Source organism: Panthera leo, chromosome C1 (assembly GCF_018350215.1).
Source record: "Panthera leo isolate Ple1 chromosome C1, P.leo_Ple1_pat1.1, whole genome shotgun sequence".
Classification (NCBI taxonomy): domain Eukaryota; kingdom Metazoa; phylum Chordata; class Mammalia; order Carnivora; family Felidae; genus Panthera; species Panthera leo.
Genome location: NC_056686.1, coordinates 34,299,985 through 34,325,836, shown reverse-complemented (window position 1 = coordinate 34,325,836; position 25,852 = coordinate 34,299,985). Strand labels below are relative to the sequence as shown.

General features: G+C 58.6%; 4 protein-coding genes across 16 annotated transcripts in view; 1 reads left to right on the top strand and 3 right to left on the bottom strand.

The window, feature by feature from the left end:
• The window catches only part of SLC6A9 (solute carrier family 6 member 9), a 31,404-nt gene extending 24,014 nt beyond the window's left edge, over nt 1–7,390 (top strand). For 3 of the 4 annotated variants that reach the window (XM_042951789.1, XM_042951788.1, XM_042951786.1), the window contains 9 exons: nt 1,053–1,185; nt 1,399–1,533; nt 1,625–1,728; nt 2,344–2,581; nt 2,672–2,806; nt 2,915–3,014; nt 3,104–3,204; nt 5,957–6,127; nt 6,206–7,390. In XM_042951789.1, the coding sequence (XP_042807723.1) occupies nt 1,053–1,185; nt 1,399–1,533; nt 1,625–1,728; nt 2,344–2,581; nt 2,672–2,806; nt 2,915–3,014; nt 3,104–3,204; nt 5,957–6,127; nt 6,206–6,436 (1,348 nt within the window). In that variant the 3' untranslated portion in view covers nt 6,437–7,390. The remainder of the gene's footprint in view (nt 1–1,052; nt 1,186–1,398; nt 1,534–1,624; nt 1,729–2,343; nt 2,582–2,671; nt 2,807–2,914; nt 3,015–3,103; nt 3,205–5,956; nt 6,128–6,205) is intronic. The other variant, XM_042951787.1, reaches the window with a different exon arrangement.
• An 88-nt stretch (nt 7,391–7,478) lies between these two features.
• CCDC24 (coiled-coil domain containing 24) lies at nt 7,479–11,170 on the bottom strand. 7 transcript variants are annotated; one of them, XM_042951791.1, is made up of 9 exons: nt 11,018–11,170; nt 10,715–10,887; nt 10,319–10,494; nt 10,065–10,181; nt 9,472–9,549; nt 8,867–8,921; nt 8,342–8,411; nt 8,153–8,231; nt 7,479–8,070 (listed from the first exon to the last, which is right to left on the bottom strand). In XM_042951791.1, the coding sequence occupies exons 2-9, from the start codon at nt 10,838–10,840 to the stop codon at nt 7,836–7,838; spliced, it is 936 nt and encodes a 311-aa protein (XP_042807725.1). In that variant the 5' UTR covers nt 10,841–10,887; nt 11,018–11,170; the 3' UTR covers nt 7,479–7,835. The 7 variants fall into 7 exon arrangements, with proteins under 7 accessions (XP_042807725.1, XP_042807726.1, XP_042807727.1 ...); XM_042951792.1 differs by having other exon boundaries at nt 11,052–11,170; XM_042951793.1 differs by having other exon boundaries at nt 11,070–11,170.
• Nucleotides 11,171–11,618: 448 nt separating this feature from the next.
• Nucleotides 11,619–21,155, bottom strand: B4GALT2 (beta-1,4-galactosyltransferase 2). 4 transcript variants are annotated; one of them, XM_042952689.1, is made up of 7 exons: nt 21,069–21,155; nt 19,070–19,425; nt 18,624–18,859; nt 15,609–15,799; nt 15,314–15,436; nt 15,098–15,202; nt 11,619–12,502 (listed from the first exon to the last, which is right to left on the bottom strand). In XM_042952689.1, the coding sequence occupies exons 2-7, from the start codon at nt 19,371–19,373 to the stop codon at nt 12,352–12,354; spliced, it is 1,110 nt and encodes a 369-aa protein (XP_042808623.1). In that variant the 5' UTR covers nt 19,374–19,425; nt 21,069–21,155; the 3' UTR covers nt 11,619–12,351. The 4 variants fall into 4 exon arrangements, with proteins under 4 accessions (XP_042808623.1, XP_042808622.1, XP_042808621.1 ...); XM_042952688.1 differs by having other exon boundaries at nt 20,963–21,154; XM_042952687.1 differs by lacking the exon at nt 21,069–21,155 and adding an exon at nt 20,518–20,670.
• Nucleotides 21,156–22,243: 1,088 nt separating this feature from the next.
• ATP6V0B (ATPase H+ transporting V0 subunit b) lies at nt 22,244–25,614 on the bottom strand. Its single transcript, XM_042952763.1, has 8 exons — nt 25,435–25,614; nt 24,624–24,672; nt 24,308–24,391; nt 24,103–24,180; nt 23,827–23,896; nt 23,654–23,705; nt 23,248–23,438; nt 22,244–22,544 (listed from the first exon to the last, which is right to left on the bottom strand). Exons 1-8 carry the CDS (start codon nt 25,499–25,501, stop codon nt 22,518–22,520), a joined length of 618 nt encoding a protein of 205 aa, XP_042808697.1. The 5' UTR covers nt 25,502–25,614; the 3' UTR covers nt 22,244–22,517.
• Between the last annotated feature and the right edge of the window lie 238 nt (nt 25,615–25,852).

Here is a 25,852-nt window from a genome sequence, read left to right as displayed (position 1 = left end):
CTTGCAGCCACTGTAAGGACTTAGGCTTTTCCACGGTGAGAGCTGGGAGCCCCTGCAAAGTTTTGAGTCAAGGAGAGACCCTGACGATGCTCCTATAAAAACCCTTCAGAAGCTTCCCATTGCTCCTAGGATAAAATTCAAACTTCTTGGCCTTGACTTTGTGGTTTCTTATAATCTGGCTTCTTCCTATCCTTCACCCTTCTCTATTCCCTTTACTTTCTGTTCTAGCCTCACTGAGCTGCTCACATGCCCAGGCTAGGCCGTGTTATTTATTTCATGACCCCCTGTCCTGCTGCATGCTGCTGCCCCAGCCTGGCATGCACTTCCTCCTCCCAATTCCTCAAACCTTAGCTCTAGCCTCACCTCTTCCGGGAAGCCTTCCAGTGTGCCCCTCCCGTGGCACTGAGACGCCCTTCCTGGTGGTACCCACGTGCCTGATTCAGGTCTGTATGCACAGCACCTAGCACAGGGCCTGGCACATAAGTGTCCGATTGATTGAAAGGGCACTGCTGGTGTGGCATAGGGCACCAGATAGAGCCACACATACCTAGGGGAGGAATTCTGGTTCGAGCCTAGGCCTGTACGCCCCAGAGCCTCCCGTCTTTAGTCAGCACTCCACCATCTCCCTCGGTTCATCAGAGATGGAGAAGACTAGTGTGGGTGAAAAGCTCACGGAAAGCTTCCTGGAGGAGGTGACGCCTGATAGGATATGTCCAGTCTAGAGGAGAAGATGTTACTGAAGGGAGAAACGCAAGCCAGGGCCTGGGATGGGCCCGGTAGGGAGTGAGACCTCCACATCCGAGGGACTGAGGAGGCCGGCCTCCAGGCGCCCTTGAGGGTCCTGGGAGAGGCTGCAACCAGTGGAGTCTTAGGGCAGCAGGCAGAGGGGGTAGGGCGGGGTTAGCTGGGGCTGGGGCCTTACAGTGACACCCTCCTCATACATGCGAGGACCTCTTGAGAAAGGAGGGAGCTGCCAGGCTGGGCCCCGGGCCTTGGGAATCTGTTGCTGGGTGTCAGGGTCCGGCCTTCAACCAGAGTATCCCCTTCCCCAGGCTCTATGTGCTGAAGCTGTCAGACGACATCGGGAACTTTGGGGAGGTGCGACTGCCCCTCCTCGGCTGCCTCGGTGTCTCCTGGGTGGTGGTGTTTCTCTGCCTCATCCGAGGGGTCAAGTCTTCAGGGAAAGTAAGTACCCCTCCCTCAGCAGGGTCTGTGCCCACCCAGAAAGATCCTGCCTCCCCTGCCGGGGTGGTGTGTAGGAGTCGGGGGCAGACGGTGATGAAGGGACATGAGAGGGGAGGAGGAACCGGAGGGCCGGCCGTGGTTGGGGGGCCAGGGAGGGGGCGCCCAGGGCAGGAAGAGCTTGGAGGAGTCCAGTGGAGCCCATCTTGCACGCAGGTGGTATATTTCACAGCCACATTTCCCTATGTGGTGCTGACCATCCTGTTCGTCCGCGGCGTGACCCTGGAAGGAGCCTTCACGGGCATCATGTACTACCTGACCCCACAGTGGGACAAGATCCTGGAGGCCAAGGTGGGCTGTGGAGGAGGGCCTGGAAGGGGCAGGGAAGGGCAGAGAGGCGCCCGCCTCTGACCCCAGCTGCTCTGCCCGTCCTGCCCCACAGGTGTGGGGGGATGCCGCCTCCCAGATATTCTATTCGCTGGGCTGTGCGTGGGGAGGCCTCATCACCATGGCTTCCTACAACAAGTTCCACAACAACTGCTACCGGTGAGACTCTCCCTGCCAGCCCGGGGCTGCCCCTCTACCCTGCAGCCTTCCCCAGGAGTCCCCAGACCCCCAGGTCCAGTGCAGCCCCCTGGACCCCCTGCTAGGGCCCTCCATTCCACTCACGGCCTTGAGGTCCTGGGAATGCTGAGTCTGGATCCGGCCACTGGAGAACACAGAAGAAGGTGGGGACAGTGATGCCCCAAGGGTCTGTGAGGACTCAAGAGCCTCAACCTACTTGAAAAGGCCCAGAGCAGGGGCATCTGGGTGGCTCAGTCGGTTAAGTGCCTGACTTCGGCTCAGGTCATGATCTCTCAGTTCGTGGGTTCGAGCCCCGCGTCTGGCTCTGTGCTGACAGCTCGGAGACTGGAGCCTGCTTCGGATTCTGTGTCTCCCTCTCTCTCTGCCCCTCCCCCACTGGTTCTCTCTTTCTCTCTCTCTCTCAAAAATAAATAAATAGACTTTAAAAAAAAAAATAAAGAAAGGCCCAGAGCAGACCAGGAAAGAGGTTGGGGGGCCTTCTGTTCCTAGAACTTTCCATCTCAGTTCTTCTCTCAGCCCTAACCGGGCAAAGGGAAGCAAATTGCACATCCTGAGCCCCATTTTCCTCCCCAACAGGGACAGCATCATCATCAGCATCACTAACTGTGCCACCAGCGTCTATGCTGGCTTCGTCATCTTCTCCATCCTGGGCTTCATGGCCAATCACCTGGGTGTGGACGTGTCCCGTGTGGCTGACCACGGCCCTGGCCTGGCCTTCGTGGCTTACCCTGAGGCCCTCACGCTGCTGCCCATCTCCCCGCTCTGGTCCCTGCTCTTTTTCTTCATGCTCATCTTGCTGGGGCTGGGCACTCAGGTATGAGGTGCAGGACCTGGGCCAGTGGCTTCGGGAGGGAGGAGGCAGGGCCAGAGGCCAGGCCCCTGCTCTGATGGCCACATCCTGCAGTTCTGCCTCCTAGAGACACTGGTCACAGCCATTGTGGATGAGGTGGGAAATGAGTGGATCCTGCAGAAGAAGACCTATGTGACCTTGGGCGTGGCTGTGGCTGGCTTCCTACTGGGCATCCCCCTCACCAGCCAGGTAAGACCTGAGGGAAAAGTTGGGCTGGAGTTGCCAAGGTAGGGGGGCATAGTGGGTGGGGGAGCCCAGCCTCAGGCACCCCCGGCTCAGCTGCCCACTGGCCCGTAGGCAGGCATCTACTGGCTGCTGTTAATGGACAACTACGCGGCCAGCTTCTCCTTGGTTGTCATCTCCTGCATCATGTGTGTGTCCATCATGTACATCTATGGTAAGTGCCTGAGCTTCTGTGGCCTCTCTGGGCCCAGCCCCCGCCTATCCAAACTGCTCTCCCAGCCCTGCTGACACCGCTCTCTCCAGGGCACCGGAACTATTTCCAGGACATCCAGATGATGCTGGGATTCCCGCCGCCCCTCTTCTTCCAGATCTGCTGGCGCTTTGTGTCTCCGGCCATCATCTTTGTAAGTTCCTGGGCTGGCCCCTCCCTCCCTGCTGCCCCCAGGCGAGTGTCCTTCTCTTGGGAACCAGCAGAGGGAGAACAGGAGCCCATTCATCTGGCCAGAGCTCCCCTACGGGGTCTCTGCATCCACAACTCTGGCCATTGGGAGACGGAGAGAGGTTGCATAGTCAGGCGAGACTTAGAAGCACCCAGGCACTGGCCTGGGGTTAGGAAGGGAGCATATAGAGAGCCCTGGATTTGACTGAAGACAGTGCCCAGCCTTGGAAGGGGAAAGCAGGCTGGCAGCAGCTGAGAGCTGGCCCTCCCTGCCTCCTTGGCGTTCCTGCCTGGTATCCCCAGAGAGGCCTCAGGAACAATTAGTGATATTGGTGTCAGCTCCATTGGCTTTGTTGAGCTCCTGCCTCCAACCCCTCTTAGCTGAGGTGCCTGGAGTACGTGGTGTGAATGCGTGAGTGTTCCAGAAGCGGGTGGTACAAGTCAGATGTCAGCTCAGGGTCAGGGGCAACTTCTTAAGCCTTCCAGACTTGGGAGAGGGAATATCTCCACCAGTATTCAACACCTGGGAAGCTCCCACGAGGGAGATGAATTGGTGGAGGGAACTTCCCCATGGCCAGCAACCAGGCATTTTCTGCATGGTGTTCATGTATCGACTCATGTGATACAACTTGGGTATCGTTATTATTCCCACTTTACAGATGAGGAAATGGAGGCACAGAGATGTTAAGTAATCGGCCGAAGTTTACACAGCTAATAAATGACAGAGCCAGCCTTCAAAGCAGGTAGTCCAATCTGGAGCCTGCAGGCTGGGCCAGTGCTACACTAGAAACACCCGCAGGAAGGGGGAGCGCTCCATGGACTACTATCTGATTTTGCCCCCTTATGGTCAGGGTGGGAGGAAGGGGCACAAAGTGTCTGACAGTGAAGTGGTCACTCCGCAAAGAGGCAGGGCCATCTCTGAGTGACGGGAGGGTCAGCCCAGTGGCAAGGGCAGCATTCAGTCCGGTTCCCGTCAAGCCCAGCTTCTCTGTGCCACAGGGAGCTCATCACCGGATTTCCACTTTGGCTCATGTTTCTGGGTGCGGTGGGGAAGGCCCCTGAGGGCTGAGGCCTCCACCACATGGGGGGTGTGGGATCTTCCCCGAGGCTGGCACAGGCACCAGCTCTGGCCACTGGCCCAGCTTTGAAACAGGAGGAACGGAAGCCTCCTGTAAGTGGTGGGAGGCCAGGGAGGCCAGACATTGCTGCCAAGCGCCCTGCTCTCCGGGGGTTGTGGCTGAGGCCGTGCCCAGGACCAGCCTGAGGGTAGCTCATCCTCTAGAGCTCCGAGGAGGCTGCCACCCTGGGCAGAGACCTGGGGTACCGACCAAGGCAGGGAAGGAGGCAGGAAGGAGATGGGCACAAGAAGGTTCCAGAGGGGCAGGCTTGGCCTGGGTCCAGTGTCTCTGCGAGATCGAGGCAAGGTGGGCAGTGCCCTCTCTGTGCTCAGAAAGCCAGGCTGGAGTCACCTTAAGGTGAGGACTCCAGGCCCCGTGGACTCGTGTGTCTGGGCTGTTGTGTCTTCTCTGGGAGCTTTACTTCTTTATATTTCTGAAAAACTCGTTTTGATAAACCATCTTTTTCCGTCAGGGATCAGGATCTAGTTCCATTCGGGAAATTTGACATAAGCTTTCACTATGTGCAGTATCCCAGGAGGGCCCCCCACTGGATGTGGGTCTTGCTCTCCTGAATTTGGTCACTGGGATGCATCTGAGAGCTCAGGAGGCCGATGCTGAGCCCTCCTGGTGAGTGGCGCACACATACCCAGGCCCTCTGGGTGGTCCATGAGCCACCCGCCCATCTTTCCGCTTCCTTAGTTTTTTGCTGTTGCTGCTGTGGCCCCAGGCTCCACTTCCCGTCCCACTCATCTCTTTCCAAAGCGGCTCCTGGCCTCCAGCCTGACACCCATCATTTCTAGCCTTTGGGGCCTCCCCAGGCTGTCACCCTCTCTGCAGCCTTAGAGAGGGCTTCGTGCTCCCCTCTCCCCCATTGCCCCCACCTCTCTGCACAAGTCAGTTCAGATCAGCAAATGAGGTTGTGCCGGGCACTGTGCTGGGCCCTAGAGACCCAGAGCTGAGGCAATCCCAGGAGCTCCCCAGGCTATGGGAAACATTAAACGCTTAGCAGACAGAAAATGCCATTGAGAGCCCTTTGAGGAAGAGGGATGAGAAATCTGGAGAGCTTCTTGAAGGGGGCGACATTTGCACAGCATCTGACAAAAGGAAAATGTAGAGGATTCTCCAGAATAAATGAAGAGGGAGGAAAATGCTGGGTGCAGTCAAGACATTGAGACAAGGGTCATGTGGCCAGAAGGATGAGCTGAGATCTGGATGTGAGTTGGTAAAGCCCTAAGGCCAAGGATTTGGTCTTACTTCAGTAGGCAATAGGGAGCCATTGCGAGTCTTTGAGCAGAACTGACTGACTTCAAAGGGGACATCGATTGTTCCCTGGCTGATTCAGGATTATGGCGAAGATGGACCTCTCCTCTTCCGCAATGCCTACCTGCCCACCATGCCTTGGCCTCTGGTTCCTTCCACTTCTTCCACTACCCAAAACTTGACTTTGCCCCTGTCCTTCCCCAAAAAATGTCTCTTTCTAGTTTGGGAAACTGGAGAGGAAGGGAAGGAGTGCTGAGAGGAGGACCGAGCCCCGGGGAAAGGCGGGGGTGGAGAGTACTGGGCAGGCCTCACGTGCACTCCCATCCCTCCTCTCTGCAGTTCATTCTCATTTTCACGGTGATCCAGTACCAGCCAATCACCTACAACCACTACCAGTATCCAGGCTGGGCTGTGGCCATCGGCTTTCTTCTGGCTCTGTCCTCCGTCATTTGCATCCCTCTCTATGCCCTGTTCCAGCTCTGCCGCACAGATGGGGACACCCTCCTCCAGGTGAGGGGTGGGGGCAGGCAGCAGCTAGCTGAACCGGGAGGGGGTGGGTGGATGGGGCTTAATGGCTTCTTTCTGAAGTGCCCTGCCCACCCCCCATGTCTACCTCTCCTGCAGCGTTTGAAAAATGCCACAAAGCCAAGCAGAGACTGGGGCCCCGCCCTCCTGGAGCACCGGACTGGACGCTATGCCCCCACCATACCGCCCTCTCCTGAAGATGGTCTTGAGGTCCAGCCGCTGCACCCAGACAAAGCCCAGATCCCCATGGTGGGCAGTAACAGCTCTAGCCGTCTGCAGGACTCCCGGATATGAGCACAGCTGCCCGGGGAGTGCCCCACCCCCTCCCATGCTCCCACCACAGAGACTGGGGAGACAGGGGACAGGTGTCACTGCCTGCCCCTGCCATGCCCTGGCCAGGGTGGCTGCTGTCACCTTGGCCATCACTGGTAGCGTGGTCATTTGTGCTCGTGTCCCCAGTGTTTACAGGTCCCTTGGATGCCAAGATGGCAGCTGGGGATGGGTGTGGGCGATGGGAGGGTCAGTGGGGGGCCCAAAGCACTTTGGAGGGGTCTCAGGCCAGGTCCCCAGAGATCTGGGCTTTACATGGCCTCTGATGCCCCCACACTCTGCCCTGAGCTGAGGTTCTAGGTTGGCCCCCTACCTGTCCCCCTCCTTAGGCCTCCAGCCTCCTGACCAGTGTTCCTGCCCTCAGAGCAGACCCCAGCCCTGCCCAGGCAAATTTGGGTCTTCCTACCTGGGAGCAGGGTGACGGGCTAAGGGGCTATACAGTGTTACTCGTCAGGCTGTGCCACCCAGCCCTGTTTGTCTGTGTAATTATTTTTGTAAAAATTGTATTATCGTGGTTGCCACTCTCATGCCCCCAGCCTTGGGCCCCCTCTGTCTTCCAGGCCTGCCTGGACCTCACTTGGCTGCTCTGGGGTCTCCACACCTCATACCAGCCCTAGCTGTCAGGCCCAGCCAGCAGAGGCCCATGACCCAGCAGCCTGCCCAAAGCACTAGTTTCTGGGGGGTAGGGGTGGGGTGCTGCTCAGCAGGAGGTTTGAACCCAGAGCCCTGGGGAAGGGGACCTTACATGAAACCCCCTTGCCCTCCCTCCACCAGGCGAAAGGAAGGCCCAGGCTTCCCAAACTGGGCTGCCCTTGTTCATGTGCCAAATGGCCCCAGCCTGCGTGCCCCATCCCCTCTCTGGAGCCAGAGCTCCCTCCCCCTGCAGTGTCTGTCTGTCCAACCTCTGTGCCCCTCTGTGCAGTGACAGCCCCAGAACAGCCGCCTCTAATCCTCTGTAGCAATAACGGTGCACCGCCCACCCCTACCCATCCGTGCACCACTAGGATTTTAAAGTCCATAGATTTTAATGAAATTTCTATTCCTGTCTCTGAGCTGCTGCTGTGCTTTGTGTGAGTCCCCCAGGGGGACAAGAGTTGGGGCTGGGATGAGACCTCTGCCTGCCAAGAGTTTGTGGAGGGCTGGGAGAAGAAAGGCCAAAGGCTATGATTGTCAGAAGCAGACACTAGGGACTTGGCGAGGGGGTGGGGCAAGGGCCAGACAGACAGACAGCCTTGGCGTCCTGGCCAGGGCCCATCCAACCAAGACGAGATCTGAACCGGGCTGGGCCACGGCAGCTGAGAGGTGGCAGCAGCGGATGGGGCGAGTTCCACCAGGAGCCGAAGCCTACTTTGTGACCGGTCGTTCAGGTTGGGGCCTGGGGTGCTGTACTGGACATTGGAGTAGAAGCTGGCCTTTTCCCAGGGCTGCGCTGAAGCTTCCGTCCCCAGCGGCAGGTGGTAGTCAGGCCTCGAGGTCGGGGGCAGCGCTCCAGAGGAGGGGCAGGCAGGCAGCACCGGAGAGGCTCAGCCCAAACTCCAGAAGCGCCACGGAGGCAAGGCAAGGGTCTGAGACCCTTGGAGGACCCCGCGGGCTGCTGCCTGAACAGGAAAGAGTAGCTGTGAGTGAGCAGTGGCCTGACCCTAGGCCTACCCTGTCAGCCATCCACCTGCTCCGGTTTACCTGTGGCTGGAAGAGACACAGGAAGGCCTCAGAGGCACCTGCAGCTCTTGTTGCATGGCCACCTTCTGTTCCCGTAGCTCTGGAGGACAGGTGTACCTGAGTCACAGCACCCAGCAGTTCCAGGGTGTGTACAAGTGTGGGGCAGGGGGCAGCAGGCTGGGTGCTCTGGGGTCCACTTGGGATCCTTACCTGCCAGGGTGGGCTCTAGGGTGGCCTCAGAGGGCTGGGATGCCCCTGGATACTCCTCTTCCAGGCGGCGCTGCAGGGAGAGCTGGCTCAGGACCCCGGCCACAGGCAGGGGAGGGGCAGGGCAGGATACAGAGGCCATGATCCCATGGCGGGACCCCAAAACCAGCCCAGGCAGTCCCTGGGGACAGCACACTCCCACCCTCCGCCCAAAAAGCCCAGCTTGGTAAAGTGCTGGCTGGCTTGGACTCAGACTTAGGGAAGGGAAGGAGCCAAGGACCAGGGGCAAATTTCACAAGTTAATCTAAAAGTGCTGACCTTGGACTTAGGGGCTCAACCAGAATCTTCTGGATTCACACACACACAGGGAACGTGCACGTGTGAGAAAAGGACACAGGACTCGCACACCTTTACATGCACATACGCACATGGACATGGCCGTTTGTGGGTCTCACACACCAGGTGAGAGGTAGGTGTGTCCACTCGGCAGAAGGGCTCTGGGCAGCGAAGCCCAGGGCCGCAGCTCACCTGTAGGATGGGGATCATCCTCTCCAACGTGTGACACTCCTCCTCCAGGAGGCTCCTGGGACACATGGGAGTAAGGCAGCCAGGACCAGTGCCACAGGACTGTCTCAGCTGAGCCGTCCACATAGCGCTAACCTCCAGCTTTCACCTCCACCAGGCCCTCCTTCCTCAGCCCACCTTGCTCTCTGTGGCCGGGTGCTGGCCCAGCCTTCCAGCCCTTACGGGCCTCTCCCTGAGCAGGATGTGTCCGTCCCTTGCCTATCTCACAGTGCCCACCATCCTCTACTGCATGGGCCTCGTCCTGCCTCCATTCTGCCCTGCATCACGGCCATTCCCCTTCTCAAAACCCTTCCGTGGTTCCCCACCTCAGGATAAAAATCCTTGGGGCTCAGCGCCTGCTGGCATCCATCATTAACCACTTCCTGGCAGCAACTGCACAGGCCCTGCAGCAACCTGCCCTTTCCACCTCTCAGCCTTCCCCTCCTGGTCTCCTCACCAGGTGTGCGGCCTCCTCCTCCTCTCTCACAGTCCAGTCCCAGTACTTCAAGACTGGTCCCAGCCCCATCCTCCCTGTCTTCACCCTCACCACGCACACTCAGGGGCCTCACCGCAGGTGTCTGGCAACCTGGTCGATGCTGGACACGTTCAGCTGGTCCTTGATGACGCTGAGGTCCCTCTGACTGCTGCTGGCAGATGAGGCCAACATCATGCCCCCCCCCCGCCATGTTGCCTCACCCCAGGCCTTCAGGACACGAATGCCACTTCTCCCAGATAATCCTGTGTCTTTTCTCACAAAGGCAACATAACATAGTGCAAAAGGGGAGGAGTTCTGGAGCCTGGGTTTGCAAATGGACTCTGCCACCCTTCAGTGTGTGTGACTTTGTGCAAATCGAGTATCCCTTCTGAGTTTTAGTTTCCTCATCTGTAAAAGGGGGCCACTGCTCCCCACAGAGTTGTGTAAGAACTAGAAATAAGTGGCTGCTTCCATTCACTTACGAATGTGCTCCTTTCTCACTTCTTTCATTTGGTCCCCAGCGCTCTCTAACCCAGCCCTCACTGATCCATACATGTGGTTGTAGGAGATCCAGCTCCAGGCCAGGAACTTCTCCGTGGAGCCAGGTGGAACCCACCAGCTGGCTGGGGCCCTCTGCTAAGCAGGGAGCGATCCCTCCTCTCCTACATAGATTCACCTCCACTTTACCTGGATTCACCAGCTCTCATCTGGAATATCTCCTGTTCTGGCAAATCACACCCAGGCTCCTCCAGGGCAAAGCGCAGGACCCTGGGGCTATACTGGATCCAAGCCTGGGTCTGGTCTCTGCAGAAGATCACAGAAAGAAACTCCGAGGCTCCTTCCAGGGAACCACAGGAAGGCAATCCTGGCCCCTTATCAGGCACAGGGCTAGCCCCTCTTAGTTTTGCTGTGGGGCTTAGCCCTAGGTCTGAGGTTCCCACCTGCCCTCGCAGATGGCCTTCTGGCGGAGACCAAGGAGCAGCTGTCTCAGTTCCTGGCGCACGAGGTCTCTTAGGAGGGGCGGTGGTGCCAGAAGGGAGGAGGGGTCAGAGGTGGGTCGGGAGCCAGAGGCTTGGGAGGATCGAGCCTCACGGAGCAGTGACTGTAGCATCACCACCTGCAAGGAGAGCTGGGACACCTTGCGACTGGGGAGAGAAGTGACGGGCGTGAAGGGGGCTGGGGGACTGAGGGGCAGAGAGGAGTCAAGAGGGCTGGGCGGACAGTGAGATGCAGCAAGATCTCGAGAGTTATCGGGCAGGGCCAGGGATCCGGAGGAGGTGGGGAAATCACCCGAATCGTGGGACAGGCCTGGAGTGACCCATCAGCCCACTCCCCACCTCTGCCCGGAGTTCCAGGCTCAGGTCCACCGTCGTCTCCCCCAGAATCCTCTTCACTTCGGGCCGCTCCGGGAGCGGAACGTGCTCCTCTACCAGCACCCACAGCGACGGGGAGTCCCAAGACATGGCCCGCCCGCGCCGCCACTCCGCGACAAGCGGCCCCAGGCTCCGACCTGCGGGAGAGCAGGTCGGAGCGCAGCATCACTACAAGGCTGGTAGTCCAAGGCTGGGCCCTGCCCCTCGCTGGCCTCGCGGGCCACGCCTTCAAGCTTGTCGCGCTCTCCGGCCTCTCCCAAGCCCCACCCTTGTTCTGCCGCCAGTCAGAGACTGGAATTACTGGGTTGGGAGCACTGGCCTCTGGCGCTGTCCCTTCTGCCCCGCTTCTGCCTGACTCTCGGGGCCGCGATTCCCGGTCACGGCCCCCAGGAGCCGGGCAGTGGAGACCAGGGCCCTAGCCCCGCCTCTTCCGCGTGGCCGTCACCCGGGAAACCGCGCCGCTACCCAGGCCCCGCCCCTAGCCATCCCAGGTGGGGTGGGCGGCGCCAGCTCGCGGGGAGTCGGACCCACGGCGGAGGCAGGTGGTTTGGAAGTCCGACCATCCACAGAGCTCTGACGCCAAGCGCTGTGGGCTCATCTCTGGGCAGCATTCGGCTTCGGGGCAGGTGGGAAGAACCCAGAAATGGGATTCCCCCTGGGATTATTACTTCGTTGCCTCCCCTAGCCCGGAGGCAGCGGCAGGGTAAACCTTTCCTTTTAGGGTCGGCGGAAGTCTCGCGAGCGACTGCGCTTGTAAGGGCCTGGGGAACCAGGACAGCCCGGGCCAGACAGAAGAATTGGGCCAGGTGCCCTCCCACAACACACAGAGGGACCTAGATCCCCAACCCCAAGCAGACAAAGGGGCTGCTCCATTCACGTTTTTTACTAAAGCACCCACACAAGTTTCTGTGCAATGTACAAACAACGAGCCGGCCCTGGGGCTACTGCCTTCTCTCCGAGACAGGGAGGCAAGAACCTGACTGACTGATCTAAGCCCCGCCTGCCCCGCATGCAAAGCCCAACCCCAAGATCCCGGGCAGCGACACAGCACCCCCTCTGGTCCCCTCCTGGGGCTGCTCCTCAGCAGGGGGCGCACCAGAGTTTGCCCCTACAATGTTGAATGAAAAAGGTTTCCCCTCCCCTGGGAGTACGGGGGATCCTCAGGTCTGAGAATTCCCCCTGGAAGCGACACTGCCCCCTAGTCATACCTCCCACTCTTCCAGGCCCTAGGGGGACTCAAGGGGGGAGAAACTGAGGCACAGAGAGGTGGAGTGACCTAGCCCAGGCCACTCGGTGAGGCAGTGCAGGGGCTGGCCCGACCCTGACGGCGAGGGAGGGCTGGGCTGGGGAGGAAGGGGCAGGAAGAAGGGTTGACCCCAGAGAGGGCCACACTTGAGGGGCTTGCCCAGGTTGGAAGTCCCCCAGAGTAGGTTCTGAAACTTCCAGGTGCAGCTGCAGGGGGGGCCTATTGAAGACCCTCCGGAAACAGAGCCCACAGTCTCAGTCCTGGGAGATCCCCCATAGAGCAACCACCAGCCAGGCTATATAGGTCAGTCCTCTGGCAGGCAATCCTTGGCACTGGGAGCCTTTGTCCATTAGTATCAGCCCCGAGGGGGCCATGATGGGGGCCGCCCAATGTCCACTGTGATATTGGTGAAGAGCGGTTGCCGAGACACCTCCAAGACCTGGTACCGCACTGACCCGATGCCATCCCGCTTCATGGTCAGCTTCGTGTTTTGAATCTTGGTAAACCTAGATAAGATGGAAGTGGGTCCAGATCAGGGTTACCCAGTAAACCCAGTAAACCTAGTATGAGATTTCTGGGCTAAGGCTCAAACCACCCTGGCTTCTTCCAGGGATGACTCCGTTCTCTCACCACCCCCTCTGCCCGTCACCGGCTTGGAGCCCTTTTGCTCTGGCATCTGCCTTCAGAACAGAGATCTTAAACCCTTGAATCCAGAACTGTGACACCCTCACAAATCTCTCTCATCTCAGACTTTTCTTCCAAGCCTTAGACCCAGACATGGGTAACCCACAGGCACCTCAAATGTGATGTGTCTTGTGTCGGGTCATCATCTTCACTCCCCAAGTCCCTCTTCTCTGTGCTATCTTCCCTGTCTCTCACCACTTACTTACTGAGCAGTCCCCAAGTGCCAGGCTCTGCTCTAAGTACCAGAGACACAGCCATGAACAGGACAGTAAGGTTCTTCCTCTCATGGCAAGTCTATTCCACTAGGGAAGACAGGTAACAGACAAGGAACACATCCGGGTGCTAAGGGAAACAGGAGAGGGAGACCAAGATGGCTGCCTTGGAAGGGGTGAACATGTGACACCACACTGACAGCAGGGGAAGAGCATTCGGGCAGAAGTAAGCATATCCTGACCCTAAACTGGGAATGAGAATTTGCACAGTAAGGGGTTAGAGCTTAATGGGCCAAGGGCTTAGGAATAGCATGGAGGCTAGAGCATGTAGAGGCGGGGCTATGTAAGTCAGAGGAAGCAGTTTTTTTATTCTGTGAGTGAGAAGACAGGGATTTTTAGCCCATTGGTGGGGTCGGGTGGGGGTGGGGGGGCAGAGGATGTGAACTGCAGAAGGGCAAGGGGAAACAGGGAAGCTGGTGAGAGGCCACTGCAGTAGTCCAGACAAAATGACAGAGGCGGTGGAGGGAGAGGTGGATGGGCTCAGATGTGTTTTGGGAATGGCACGGACACGACTTGCTGATGGTTTAGACATGGAGGGTGCGTGAAAGAAGAATCCAGGAGAACGGGATCTGAGGCAAAAGCAACTAGGTGGATGGAACCACCATCCAGAGTTCCTTAAGCCAGAAATGCTGTGCTGTCTTGCCACGTCCTCACCCAAAGCAGATATCACGAACTGATGATGACACCTAGGCCTGAAACAGGACCTAGGCTCCTGGCATGTGCTTCTAGAGCTCTGCTCCCACCCTCATCCCGACTGTTTGGACCTTTCCGGTCCTTGGTCCTTCCAAGCTCGGCTTGGATCCCTCTCTGGAGCCATCCCAACACCGAGCACTCTCCCTTGGATGCCCTGCAGCCCCTCTTCTCCCTCCCCCGCTCACCACGTCTGTTATCTGAACTGCTCTTTCATCAGCTCCCCGTGCCCTGTGCTTCATGCTCCTGCCAAATGTCAACCTTCCACTGGTGCTGCAACCGACCTCCCCACTCTTATATCCTGGGTTCAGAACAGAACAAGCCTACTGCTCCATCTGGGGGCACAGCAGGCACACACCTATCACACCCCTGGGCCCGGCGGATTCCTCCAAGCCTGGTCGGCTCCCTTCCTGGCCCACCAGCAGCTCTGCCAGCCCTTCACCTTCTTCAAACTCAAAGGGTGATCCTTTCAAACGCAAATCTCATCCTGCCCGTCCCCTGCTTAAAGCCCTTCTGTGACTCCCCAGTGCCCCTGGGACAAAAGTGAAACTCTCATCTTGGGATATGCGACCCCAAACACCCAGCACTGACCCCTCTACTGTCACTCCCAGCCTTCAGAGATTGTAATACCAGACTTTCAGACTCTCGGCATGTTCACATTTCAGACTCCTGCAAATGCTATTCCTTTTCAAACTGACCACCTCCACTAGCCTGGTGAAGATAGCACTGTGCCCAAGGCAGGTGTGTGACAAGTACCTATTGAATAAATAACCTTTCCAAGTTCCGAGTTTACCATCACCTCCTCCAGGAGGACTCCCACCATCACTCCCTCTTTCTGCCAGGACAGTACATGCCCTGAACCTTGTGCTGCAACTGCCTGTCTCCCTCCCTGGAATGAACTTCACATGGGATGTCCAGCTGGGACTGGCTCTGGGCCCCCCTCCCACCAAGGTTAAAGCAGTGCCAGGAAGTGCCGGTCTACACTGCATGCGCCCTCAGGTGCTCCTCCCAGCCAGCACCAGACACCAGATATTGCCGCATCCTCGGGGACGGAGCAGCCCACTCCCGTCTCAGAGAGGCCAGCACTATCTTTCCGTGCCCTGCCCCACATCGCTCAGGCCACCTTTATTGGGGCCCCAGGCCCAGGAGCTGTGCCCGGCACCTGCTATCTCTTGTCCCATCTGCTCTGGCACAAGGGAGGTCTGTGAGGACACCGACGGGAATGTAATCTACTCGGTGATGATTTGAGCCCTGCCTTTACATTCCTGTCACCTCTCGGAATCAGGAGGACAGAAGTCTGGAGTGAGGCTGAGCTAGGGGCTAGGGAACAGGAATCAGGGATGTGGGAGTCATCTCTAGGAATCGAGGGTCAGGGGCCTTGGGGAAACATCTGGGGATCAGCAGCGCTGGGGAGTCACTTCTAGGGAGTAAGGGATTAAGGGCACTTGGGGTCACCTCTGCGGGTTGGGCTCGTTATGCTTGTCCCGGTCGTGCTTGATCATGCGGTAGCGGCCTATGCGGATGTCTGGGCGCGAGATCTTCATCCCAGTCAGGGAGATCCTGGGGATGGGGACAGACGGGCTGGAGCAGGCACCAGGAAGGGCAAGGAGCCTCGCCCAGTCTGCGCTGCACCTTCTGCACCCGGTCTACTCCCGCCCCGCCCCTACTCACCGGTTGAAGATGTCGTCATCCTCGCCACCCCAGCCCCAGTACTCGTTGGGGAAGCCATTGATTCTCAGAAACTGGGCTTTACTCAGGCCCGACACACCTCCAAAGTACCCAGCATAAGGCAGCCTGTGGCATGGAAGGGCAGGTGTCAGTGAGAGGCCTGAGGGGATTCCAGAGGGAGGGCCAGAGATGGGGTGGGGGAGAGTGTGCCACAAGGGCCAGAAGCAAGGGGGCGCTGGGTGTGGTGCAGACAGTAGGGATGGGGAGTCTGGGTCCAGTTGAGAAAAGGAGCCCTCACCGGAAACCAAACTTGTCCATGGCAATGGCAAAGTGGCGGGGCTGGTCACCACAGCGGTACAGGTTTCGGTCATCCATGGGGACCAGGTCCACGTCACTGAAGATGAAGCAGTCATAGGTGGCATCCTCCTTCAGCGCCTCTAGGAAGCCCACGTTGAGCAGCTTGGCCCGATTGAAGGTGTCCTCACCATGCTGGGGTTGGCGCAGGGGAAAGGTCAGTTCTGGGCCTGTGACTGGCAGGCACCTGCCACTCTACCACTGTCCAGAAGTCCCCAGGGGCCTACTACTACCCCCCGCCCCCGCCCTGCCCTCTGAGTGGATCCCCTAAGTCCAGCTTGTTGTCCTGGACCTGACTTCTAAGGCTTTCCATGACCTGGCTCTAGTCTCCTCTCTGGCTGTTGCCTTCAGACCCCATGGCCCAGCTGTACTATGTTCCTCAGCAGCCCCAGAACATGCCAGGCTTTACTGCCTCAAGGCCTCGGTGTTAGCTCTGGAAGGCTCTCCTTCTCTGCTTATCAGGCTTATGTCTGGCAAGGCCTCTCTGATCAAACCTCCCCTCCTCAGCATAATTATTCATTCTTTCCTATGAGCCTCACTTATGCCAGTGTCTGGGTAAACTGTGATTCAGAGCTCTCATTTCACTCCTTTCACCCCTACATTCCAGCACGCCCTACAGCCCTGTCCTTGATGCCAGGCATCATCTTTGTGCTGGTGGGAACCTTAGAGAAGAGCAGCCCTGTATCCCTGCTGAGCACAGTCACAAAATGAGATGAACAATGAATGCCCCAAATGACCAGTGTCTAAGGTAAAGAAACAATGGGGACTGAGCCACTAAGTCTCAGCCACCTGCCCCCTCTGGCTCATCTGGATCCACATCCAACTCCCTGGGCAGCCTCTGGGACTGGGACAGGACCTGGCTACATTCACTGGTCTCCCCAGCAAAATGACAAGCACAGGGTATACAGGCAGCCATGGCCCAGTGAGCCTGGGGGTCCCCTGAGAAATAGGGCTGCAGGGCCAGGCCTCCTTGAGGCTGGGTTCCTGGCCATGCAGGCCCAAGCTCCAAATTCTGGCCAGAGCGAGGAGGATCCCATGGAAGGAGGTGACCCTGAGCCCCTGTCCCAACTCATAAATTACAGACTGGAGCCAGACTGGAGAGGGTGGGCCCTGCTGGAAGAAGAAGAGGAATCCTGACCCCTCCTTCCCACCAGCCAACCTGGGCCTGACAGGGTGGGAGCTGCTCCCCTAAACCACCTAGCCCTGCTTGCTCTTTTTCCTCCCGGCCCTTCACTTCTCTCCTACCAGCCCTTGCAGCAACTCTGTGTTTTCTCCTGGCTCATCGGCTCTCCTTTCTGACCTCTCTCACCAGCCAGGAGCCCTAGGTTTCTCCTACGCAGCTCATAAGCACGCTCAATTTTACCCCATCTGAAAAATAAACCTCTCTCTAGCCACCGCCCTACCTTTGCCTTCCCTTCTCAGCAGAGTAGTTTTTTAAAGAGTTGTCTCCAATTGGCTATTTCCATTTTGTCAAATCTGATTCCTTCTTCAACCCACTGCAATCTGCTTCCGCCCCCACCATGCCCCTGAAATGGCTCTCGCTGGGCCCACCTTGTTGCTAAATCCACTGGACGCTTCTTAGTCCACATCCTCACTCCCCCGGCAATACTCACGTAGCCACCATGCTTCCTTCTGGACACTTATTCCTGGGCCTCTGGGACACCACACTCTCCAGGGGCTCCTTGAACATTTCTGGCCAACCTTCACAGCCTCTGTGGCACTGTCCCTTTCTCCACCCGTCCCTTACATACTGGTTTTCTCCTCTCGGGTCCCATGCTCCCTGGGCAGGTTGGATGTTGTTGGGTTTTAAGGACCATGTGCATGCTGGTGGCTCCCAGATCCCTCTCTGCACCTCAGGCCTCACTCCTGGTCCAACTGCCTCCTGAACATTCCTCTCATACTTCACCCAAACACTCAAACTCATCACATGCAAAAAAGAATTCAGAGTCATGTTCTCCCCCAGACTGGCCCAGCTCCTGTGCTCCCATCTCCCTCACAGGTGCAGCCAAGCACCTGGCAAACAGCCAAGAAGAAACCCTCGAGATGCCCTGGCAGAGCAATCTTCCCAATAAGAAACGTACACACCACTCCCTGTTTAGAACCTTCCAGTGGTGCCCCATTACCTGGGGCTCAATTGCTTCACATGCCTCCAGAGACCCTTCTGGATTTGGCCTCCACCAGCAACTCCAGCATCATCTTCGCTACCCACCCTACACGTTGGACTCCACACCGCAGCCAACAGTTCCCGAACACACGAGACCCATTCTCTCACTGGGGCTTGGGGCCTCCAGTCTGTCTGTTGGCTGATGCCTGTTCATCCCTCAGGGCTGGACAAGGCCTCTATGTGCTCCCACAGCGCCCTGCTCCGACTCATCTCACACCATCTTCCTGGAGTCTACAGAGATCCAAGTCCAAGTATGGGAGTCCCAAGTATGGGAAGGAGGACCTGATCGCATCCTCCCCAGACCCCAGCAGCCAGCCCCAGCGAGGCCCGTGGGAAGGCTTAGACACTAAGCTGAGTTCCCGGGCCTCTGCTATGGCCTTGGCCCTGATGCAGACTCCATTTCTCTTTCAGGGTCTAACTCTCCCTCTCCTGGGGCTCCTCCACATCTCCTCACAGCCAGCAGACCCTACATTTCCACCTCCATGGGGCGGGGCCTGTCAACCGTAGACAACGGGGCTCATCCCCATTGAGGCCATGCACACGCCTGTCAGTGTGCGTGCCAACATTCGCACGCGCACACTCCTCTTCACACACACGCAAACCTTCCTGTGTGTGCATGGGCGTACACGTAGCCCCAGGCGTACATCCACGGCTCCACACAACCATAGGCAGACAAGAACCCACGGATGCCCCCAACCCCACGGATGCCCCACAAGGCACGTGGGTCCCCACACCTACAGGTGCTTATGGGTTCCCTGGTGGCTGGTGCGCGGCCTGGGGCCACAGAGAGCACACCTGGTTGATGACGTAGACGCCATAGCGCAGCCGCTGTCGCCTCAGGATGGGGTGCAGGTAGTGGAGCCAGTAGCGTAGGTGGTGCTCCCGGTGTCGAAAGGGGATGATGACTGCCACTGTCTGGGCGGGCGTGCAGTCAGGTGGCGTATAGCGGCCGCCCAGAAGCACGCCTGGGTTCTCCCTCTGCACCCGCTCCAGTGGCATGGGTGAGGTGAACTCAATCAGCAGTCGGCCCACTGCAGGCAGGACGGTAGCGGGAATCAGGCCTTCATCAGAATCCAGGGACACCAGCCCTCTCCCGCAGCCCAGGGGTGGGCAAGGGAACCCCAGGAACAGCCCTCTCGCGACAGACCCAGAGCCCCAGCGCTCCCATGGGTCATTCCCCAAATCAAAATGGTCAGGTCTTCTGCCCACCCCAATAGGCAGGCCCCACCCTGCAGGCTCACCAAGACCAGGCGGCGAGTCAGGACAGGGAGGCAGGATGGGAGCCGTGGGGCCTGGCCGGGCACTGGGAGCCTCAGGGAGCCCCGAGCTGGGGGCAGTGGCGTTGGGCCGAGAGAAGTTGGTGCTGCTGCTGGCAGCTGGGTGGAGGGCACGGGCAGGGCCCCGAGCACTGAAGCGGCTGAAGAAGGCCAGGTGCTGGGCGTAGACGTCAAAGTAGAGGATGACGGCCACGAGAAAGTGCAGCAGGCAGAGAAGGAGCACAGCCTTGCACACGCGCTCCAGCGTCCCCCCCAGCAGTCTGCTCATCCCGCAGGCGGCCGCCGGCCCGCCCGATGGGCCCGGGCATCCGGCTGCCGGCCTGCACAGGGGGAAGAGAGAAACAGACCCAGAAGGTCAGGGCCCTGTGGGCAAGGCTACCCACCCCTCTCCCGCCCGCTGCTCACACTCACGGATCCACATCCTCACACTTACCTGCTCGTACCCTGTGATACTCACGGGCTCACATTCTACCTGCAAACAGATACACAGACACGGTCCCTGGCAACTCACTACTCACACATCCTCACACACCTGAGTACTAACCCACATAGGTGTACATTCGTTGTCCTTGCGGACACGCATACACACAAGCACAGCCTCATGCACTCTCACACTCAGGTGCACGCCCTTACTGTATGTCTTGACACACACTCCCATGTGTTCTCAGAAACACAGACACATGACTTCTAGTCACACTGGTTCATACCTCAACACGGAAACACGTTTATCTGCAGACCCGTATGTGTACCTGCGCCCCCAGAGGACAACACCCCACAGGGTAGCATCCTCAACCCAGGACTCGTGGTCTGGGGAAGGGAGACCATTTATTGAGTACCCACCATGCAAGGGGGCTTAGTACTCACGACGTCAGTTAGTCTTCCCAGAAGCATGGTGGGCAGTGGTTGGGTTGGATAGGTACCAGTGGCAAGTAGGCCGGGCCAACTAGGACCAGGCTGGGAAGTGGCCCTCAGCATCCAGGAGGCCCAAATACGAACGAGATGTTTATGGGCTCCCTTCCGTCCGGAGCACGAGGTCAAAATACAGGGTGGGGCATGAGACACCCCTCCTCTAAGACCTCAAGGATTGGGATGAACTTTCTGGCGCCTGCGCAGCACTGCTCGTGCTGATTCCCAGAAGAAGGAACATATGGGCCCTGGAGGTGGGTCCAGCACCAGCAGGCAGGAAAGGGTCTGCCTGGGCCACAGCTCCAGCTGCGGTTCCAACAGAGCACCAACACTTCTGGCAATGCTTCAGGAAGCAGGCTGAGTCTCACAGATACCCAGCAGCACACAACCACAGATACCTGGAGTCCCAGCTAAAGTCACCTGCACTCAGGACACACAGAGAACTACATATAGAGTCACAGACACACCCCAGCGACAGTAACAGTAACGCAGAGTCACACACTCACAAACAAAGCCGCTGCTCCTCGATGTACACAGCCATGCATGCAGGCTCCCCGGCAGCTCAGACGCCCGGCCCCACGTGCAAACATTCCCACCCCTCCCTCCCGGGCAGGGGTTCTGGGTCAGGCTGGCGGCCAGGCTGCGAGGTGCGCTTGGGCGGGGCTGGAAGACAGAGCGGCCTGAACACGTGGCTCCCGGGACGGGGGAGGCAGCGAAGACCGGGTGGGTGTGGAGCCGGGGCGGGGGGCGGGGGGGGGGCGTGGATGTGGGGCGGGGGCCGAGCCAAGGGGGAAACGTGAGTGGAGCGCCTCCCCGAGCCACGAGGCCGGGGCGAGCGAGGACAATAAGGGAGGCTGGCAGGGGGCGGGCAGAAGAGTCCGGGGGGAGCCGAGGGGGAGGGGGGGGGGTGGGGAAACGCCAGGCCGGGGTCTGACCGCCGGCGCCTCTCACCGGCTCCTGGGCGGGGATCGCGGGGCCGCGCTCAGGGCGCTCCTGGCGGGGCCGGGTCTGGAATGTCGGGGCCCTGGGCTGGGGGCCGCGCGCGCACCCCTCTCACCCGGCGCTCGGGGCTCAGCAGGGGGTGCCGCTCCTGCTCGGGCTGGGTTCCCGGCTCCCGCGGCTGCGGACGGCTCCGTCCCCCATGGCCCGGCCCCGCCGCCTCCCGCCGCCCGGTCAGCGGCCCCTGCGGCCCCCGGGCCGCCTCCCGCCGCCGCCGCCGCGGGCCATGGAGCCGAGCCGCCCCGGGGGGCAGGGCGGGGCCGGGCGGCCGGGCAGACCCACGGACCCGAGGACCGATGGACCACAGCGCCGCCGCCTCCCTCCCGCGCTACGGCGCCTCGGAGGGGCAGGCCCGGCCGGCGCGCCCGCGCGCGCGCCCCCGCGGCCCCCGCCTCCAGCGCGCCCGCACCCGCCGCGCGCCTCCGCCACCCGCCCCTCCCGCCGGCGGCCAAGCGCGGCGGAGCGAGGGGCCGGGGGTGGCGAGGGACCGGAGAGGGGCGGACATCGGTAAGGTCACTCCAGAGGTTGGATTCGGGGCCTGGATGGGGCGGTGTGGGTGGGTCAAACCCATTTCGGGGTGGGTGTGGGCTGGAGCTCGAACTCCGCCGAAGAAGGGGGCCTGGAAGTTAGGCGACACAAACGGGGAGGTTAGGGATTTGTCAATTCATGGATAGGAACAGGATTAAAGGCCCGCCAGCTGGGCAGGACCCCTAAAGGCGAGGACAGACGTGTGTGGCAGGGGCTTCTAGGGTAACAGGAGGTTGGTTAAGAGACTGCACGGAAGTGGGAGGAACTGGACAGGGCCCTGGGAACAAGGATTCAAATTTGTTACTGGCAGGGGATGGCACGGGGATAGGCAGAGGCAAATGAATGGGCTCCAAGCTCCAGAGGGGTAGAGGGTGATGGATGCCGGAGGGTAGAGCCAGGTAAGCAGATGGCTCATCTGGGCTTAGACAAAACCTTGAAGACATGGGACTAAGGACAGACCCTTCCCCTGCACAATCACCTGGGTCCATATCCCCAGACTCCCTTGTTCCTTTCAGTAAGGATGTTCAGGGCTAGAGTCCTTAGCCCAGCACCATACCTCCCCACCCAGGAACTAGTTCTGTCCAGAGTAGAGACTATGTATGAGCCAGAAAAGTGCCAAGAGGCTGACATTAGGTTGAGGCCTACAGGCCCGTTTACCCTCCCTCCCTGAAAGAAAGTAGCAAAGGAAGGCAACAGAGGCGGCACTGACCCAGACAAATACCACGTTTATTTCACAAACACCAGGAAAATGGGTTAGGGGTGGAGGTGGGACACAGGTGCACAGCTGCACACGGTCATCAGTGACCCACTTCCCACACTGAGGCTCCAGCCAGGCAGTGCTTCCGAGTTGACAAACAAGTGAGTGCAGGGAGGGCTCTTGAACACAAGCCCCCTGAAAGGCCAAGGATGACAGCTCCAGCTGTCCCAGGAAAACCACAAATAAATAAGAGTGGGACACAGCCCCACCCATACAGATCATCTAGTCACCCATCTTCACTCTCGAGGTCTGCAAAAGAAGAACAGGAGAAATCAGACAGAGGCAGAGCAATAGATAAAACAGTGACAAATGACAGATCAGGCCTAGCAAACCCATGGCAGGATGGACAGACCACAACAGATGGATGACTAGACCAGGATGGGCATGCTGTGACAAACACAGATGAACAAGGACAGTCAGACAACCACAGAGTTAGGCGTGGGACAGAGAGATGGAGAGAAGTGGCATATGGACAGGACCAGTCACCAAGAGTCAACCCAGCTAAGCACTCAGTCACATTCAGACCATCAGGCTGATCCTTAGCCACGCTCACACATTGTCAAAGACAAGACGCACACAATTCAGACATGCTGTCCTACTGACAGCATACATACACACAAGCCCTGAGAAACATAGTCAAACACACCAAGACAGACTGACACACAGCCAAGATCCCAACCCAGTCTAGACTACAAATAGACAAAAAAATAACAGAACAGAAAGACTCAATGAAAGACAAAGACACAAAGCAGCAGGGAAATAAACATTACAGTTATCAATGATACCAGATTAGAAAGCTTCAAACAGAGAAACCAAAAAATGGGAATGAAATGGGGGGAGCTATTCAGGGGTTCTATGGTTATAGAGGGAAAGGGAGCACCATGGCTCCTCTGGAAGGAGAATGAGTCTGGATTGGGGACAAGGACACAGGTTCCCCCACGGGATTCATCACCTGAAGGATTGCAACAATGACCCCAAAGAGGCCAATGGCGCTGCCAAAGATCTCCACGATGAGAATCTTTACAAAGAGGCTGGGGTTCTGTGCATCAGCCAGGGCAGCTCCACTGCCCACGATGCCCACGCAGACTCCACAGAAGAGATTAGACAGGCCCACTGTGAGGCCTGCCCCAAACATGGAGTAGCCTGGGGGGATGGAAAGAGAGTATTGAGGCCAAGCCAGGCACAAGGGGAGAGGAAGACAAGGGCCCAAGATGGACTAATGGGGCCAGTCACCACCCCAACTCGGCAAAGCAGGCCAAACAAAGTGAGAGACTATTGAAATAAGTCTAAGCTGGGCCATGGAAGGGGGGGAAACAGACATGAAGCCCCAGCTTTTTTTCCTTCACACATCCACCTACCTGCATGGTAGTTTCGATGTCCAATGGCCTGGGGGTCAGTGGCACTGAAAGGCTGTGGGAGACAGAAAAGTAATCCGAAACCACTCCTTATGCCACTCCCCCTCCCTCAATATCACTAAGCATTGTACTCAACACACTGGAATAGATGCCCACCCTACCCTGGTTCTCCATACCTCAGCCATGTTGCTAATCACAATTGCCATGATGATGCCATAGATGGCCACAGCCTCACAGAAGATGATGCTGGTAGTGGTAGTGGTGGGCATGGGGATGGAGAGGAGAAAATAAGAAAGAAACCAACCTTCGTCCCCAGAGAGTCCCCAGCCACCATTTCCCCCACTGATACCCCACCCCATTGGGGGCTGGTCAGGAGCAGCATGTCAGATCAAACAAATATGCAGCTCACAATGCAGCTGGTTCTGACAACCATCCGAAGGCCCTACACTTACCTGACCAGGTTCTTGGTCTTGATCCTGGGGGCCTTCACCCCTCCCCCAATGATAGAAGAGCCAGTAATATAGATGCCCCTGGTGGAAGGATAAGAAACTGATGAGCAAAGCCCAAGCTTGTCACTGACCCCAGGATGACTAAGGACCCAATGACCACCTGCTATGACTCAGCCCCTCCCCCCAGTCCCACCACCCCAACACTCACCATGCTGCCCCAACCACAGACAGGGAGATAGCCAGACCAATGCCCAAGTTTGACCACATGAAGGGGGAAGTCTCAGTCAGGAACCTGGTGTGGAAACAGGGAGGAAAGCAATTTCAGCCCCAGTGGAGAAGTGGGCACGAAATCCAGCCCCCAACCCCCCAAACCCCCCGGTCCTAGATGTTGGGACAAAACATTTCATATCTCCCAAAGGTCCATATCGCAGGTAGCTGGGGATGGGGGGGAGTAGAGGCCTTAGGTCAGAGAGGAAAGGCTGCAGAAAAGCTCCTAGGGGAATCCTCTCCCTGCCCTCCCTTACCATGCCACATCAAAGCGGAAACCCAAGTCAAAAATGGTGTAGCAGATACCTGCAGCAGGGAGGAAAAAAAAGGGGGGGGGGGTTTAGAGACGGCTCTCCAAAGAGAAGCTTCTCAACTTAGACAAGAAATTGCTGCCCGGCTGATGTGCCATCTCCTCGAAGGTCTGCCTACACCTAGGTCAAGGGAGAGTCCTCAAGCTGGCTTTCGTGTCAAAGCGCGGCTATCTATTCAAATCCCTCTGCTCAGGCCTCCATTTTCTGCCACTCCCTCAGTACCATATCCCCCCGCCCGGTGACTCCTCCTCCCAGACCAAGTCCCTCCACTGGCAGCTACTGGCAGACCTGGACACTCTGGAGAAAAGAAGGGAGCAGAAGCTCTGGCCGAGAACACCAGATTCCACCAGCCCAGTCTGAGCCGCTGTTTACCCAACAAGCTGTGGGTGGGGGAGGGCAAAACGACCGGGAAAAGAGGAACTGGAACAGTCGGCTCGTGACCCAAGCAGGCCCATCAGGAGCAAGCGAGGGGCGGCAGCAGTGAGACGGGGGGAGGAGGTGGTAGTGACCGAGAGGGACCGGGGCTGCTCTCGCGGCCCCTACCTCCCACCGCCCGCGCCCCTCCTTCAAGGAGCTGGTGATCTGGGTCTCCTCTGTCAGGGTCAGAAGCCCCAACAGGCATGAAGCAAGTCCTCGAGCCTCAGGCACAGGGCCAGCATAGGGGCCCAGCATTCCCGGGACTCCACTTCTCCCTCTGGGCTCTAACCCCACCAGCTCGGACTGGATGTCGGCCCCGCCCGCCAGGGCCCGGCCTCACCCACGACGAGCATGCAGGCCCAAAAGGCCACGAAGACCCCGGAGTAGAGCAGCGCTAGCCCCGTCATGGCGGCAACGACGGCGGGGCTCGGGTCCGTGGGGGCACTGCTAAACCCGCGTCCCTGCGTCCACCGTCCGCCCCGCAGTCTGTCCGCCCGCCCCGCAGCGTCACCTGACTTATCCACGTGACGCGCCCGCACCACGTGACCCCGCGCCGCGTCGCCTCCAGTCTAGGACTTGGCGACGCCGGAACTGCAAGCGCTAAGGATTGTGGTTGTTGTAGTCTTGCGCTTCGGAAGAGGCTCTGGCGTCATTAGTACCTCGACCTCTAGGTGGTCCCTGTCGCGTCTCTCCAAATCTGCGCCTCCTCAGCCCTGACATTCAGTCCCAGATCGGCCCACCAGCCCTGCAATACACCG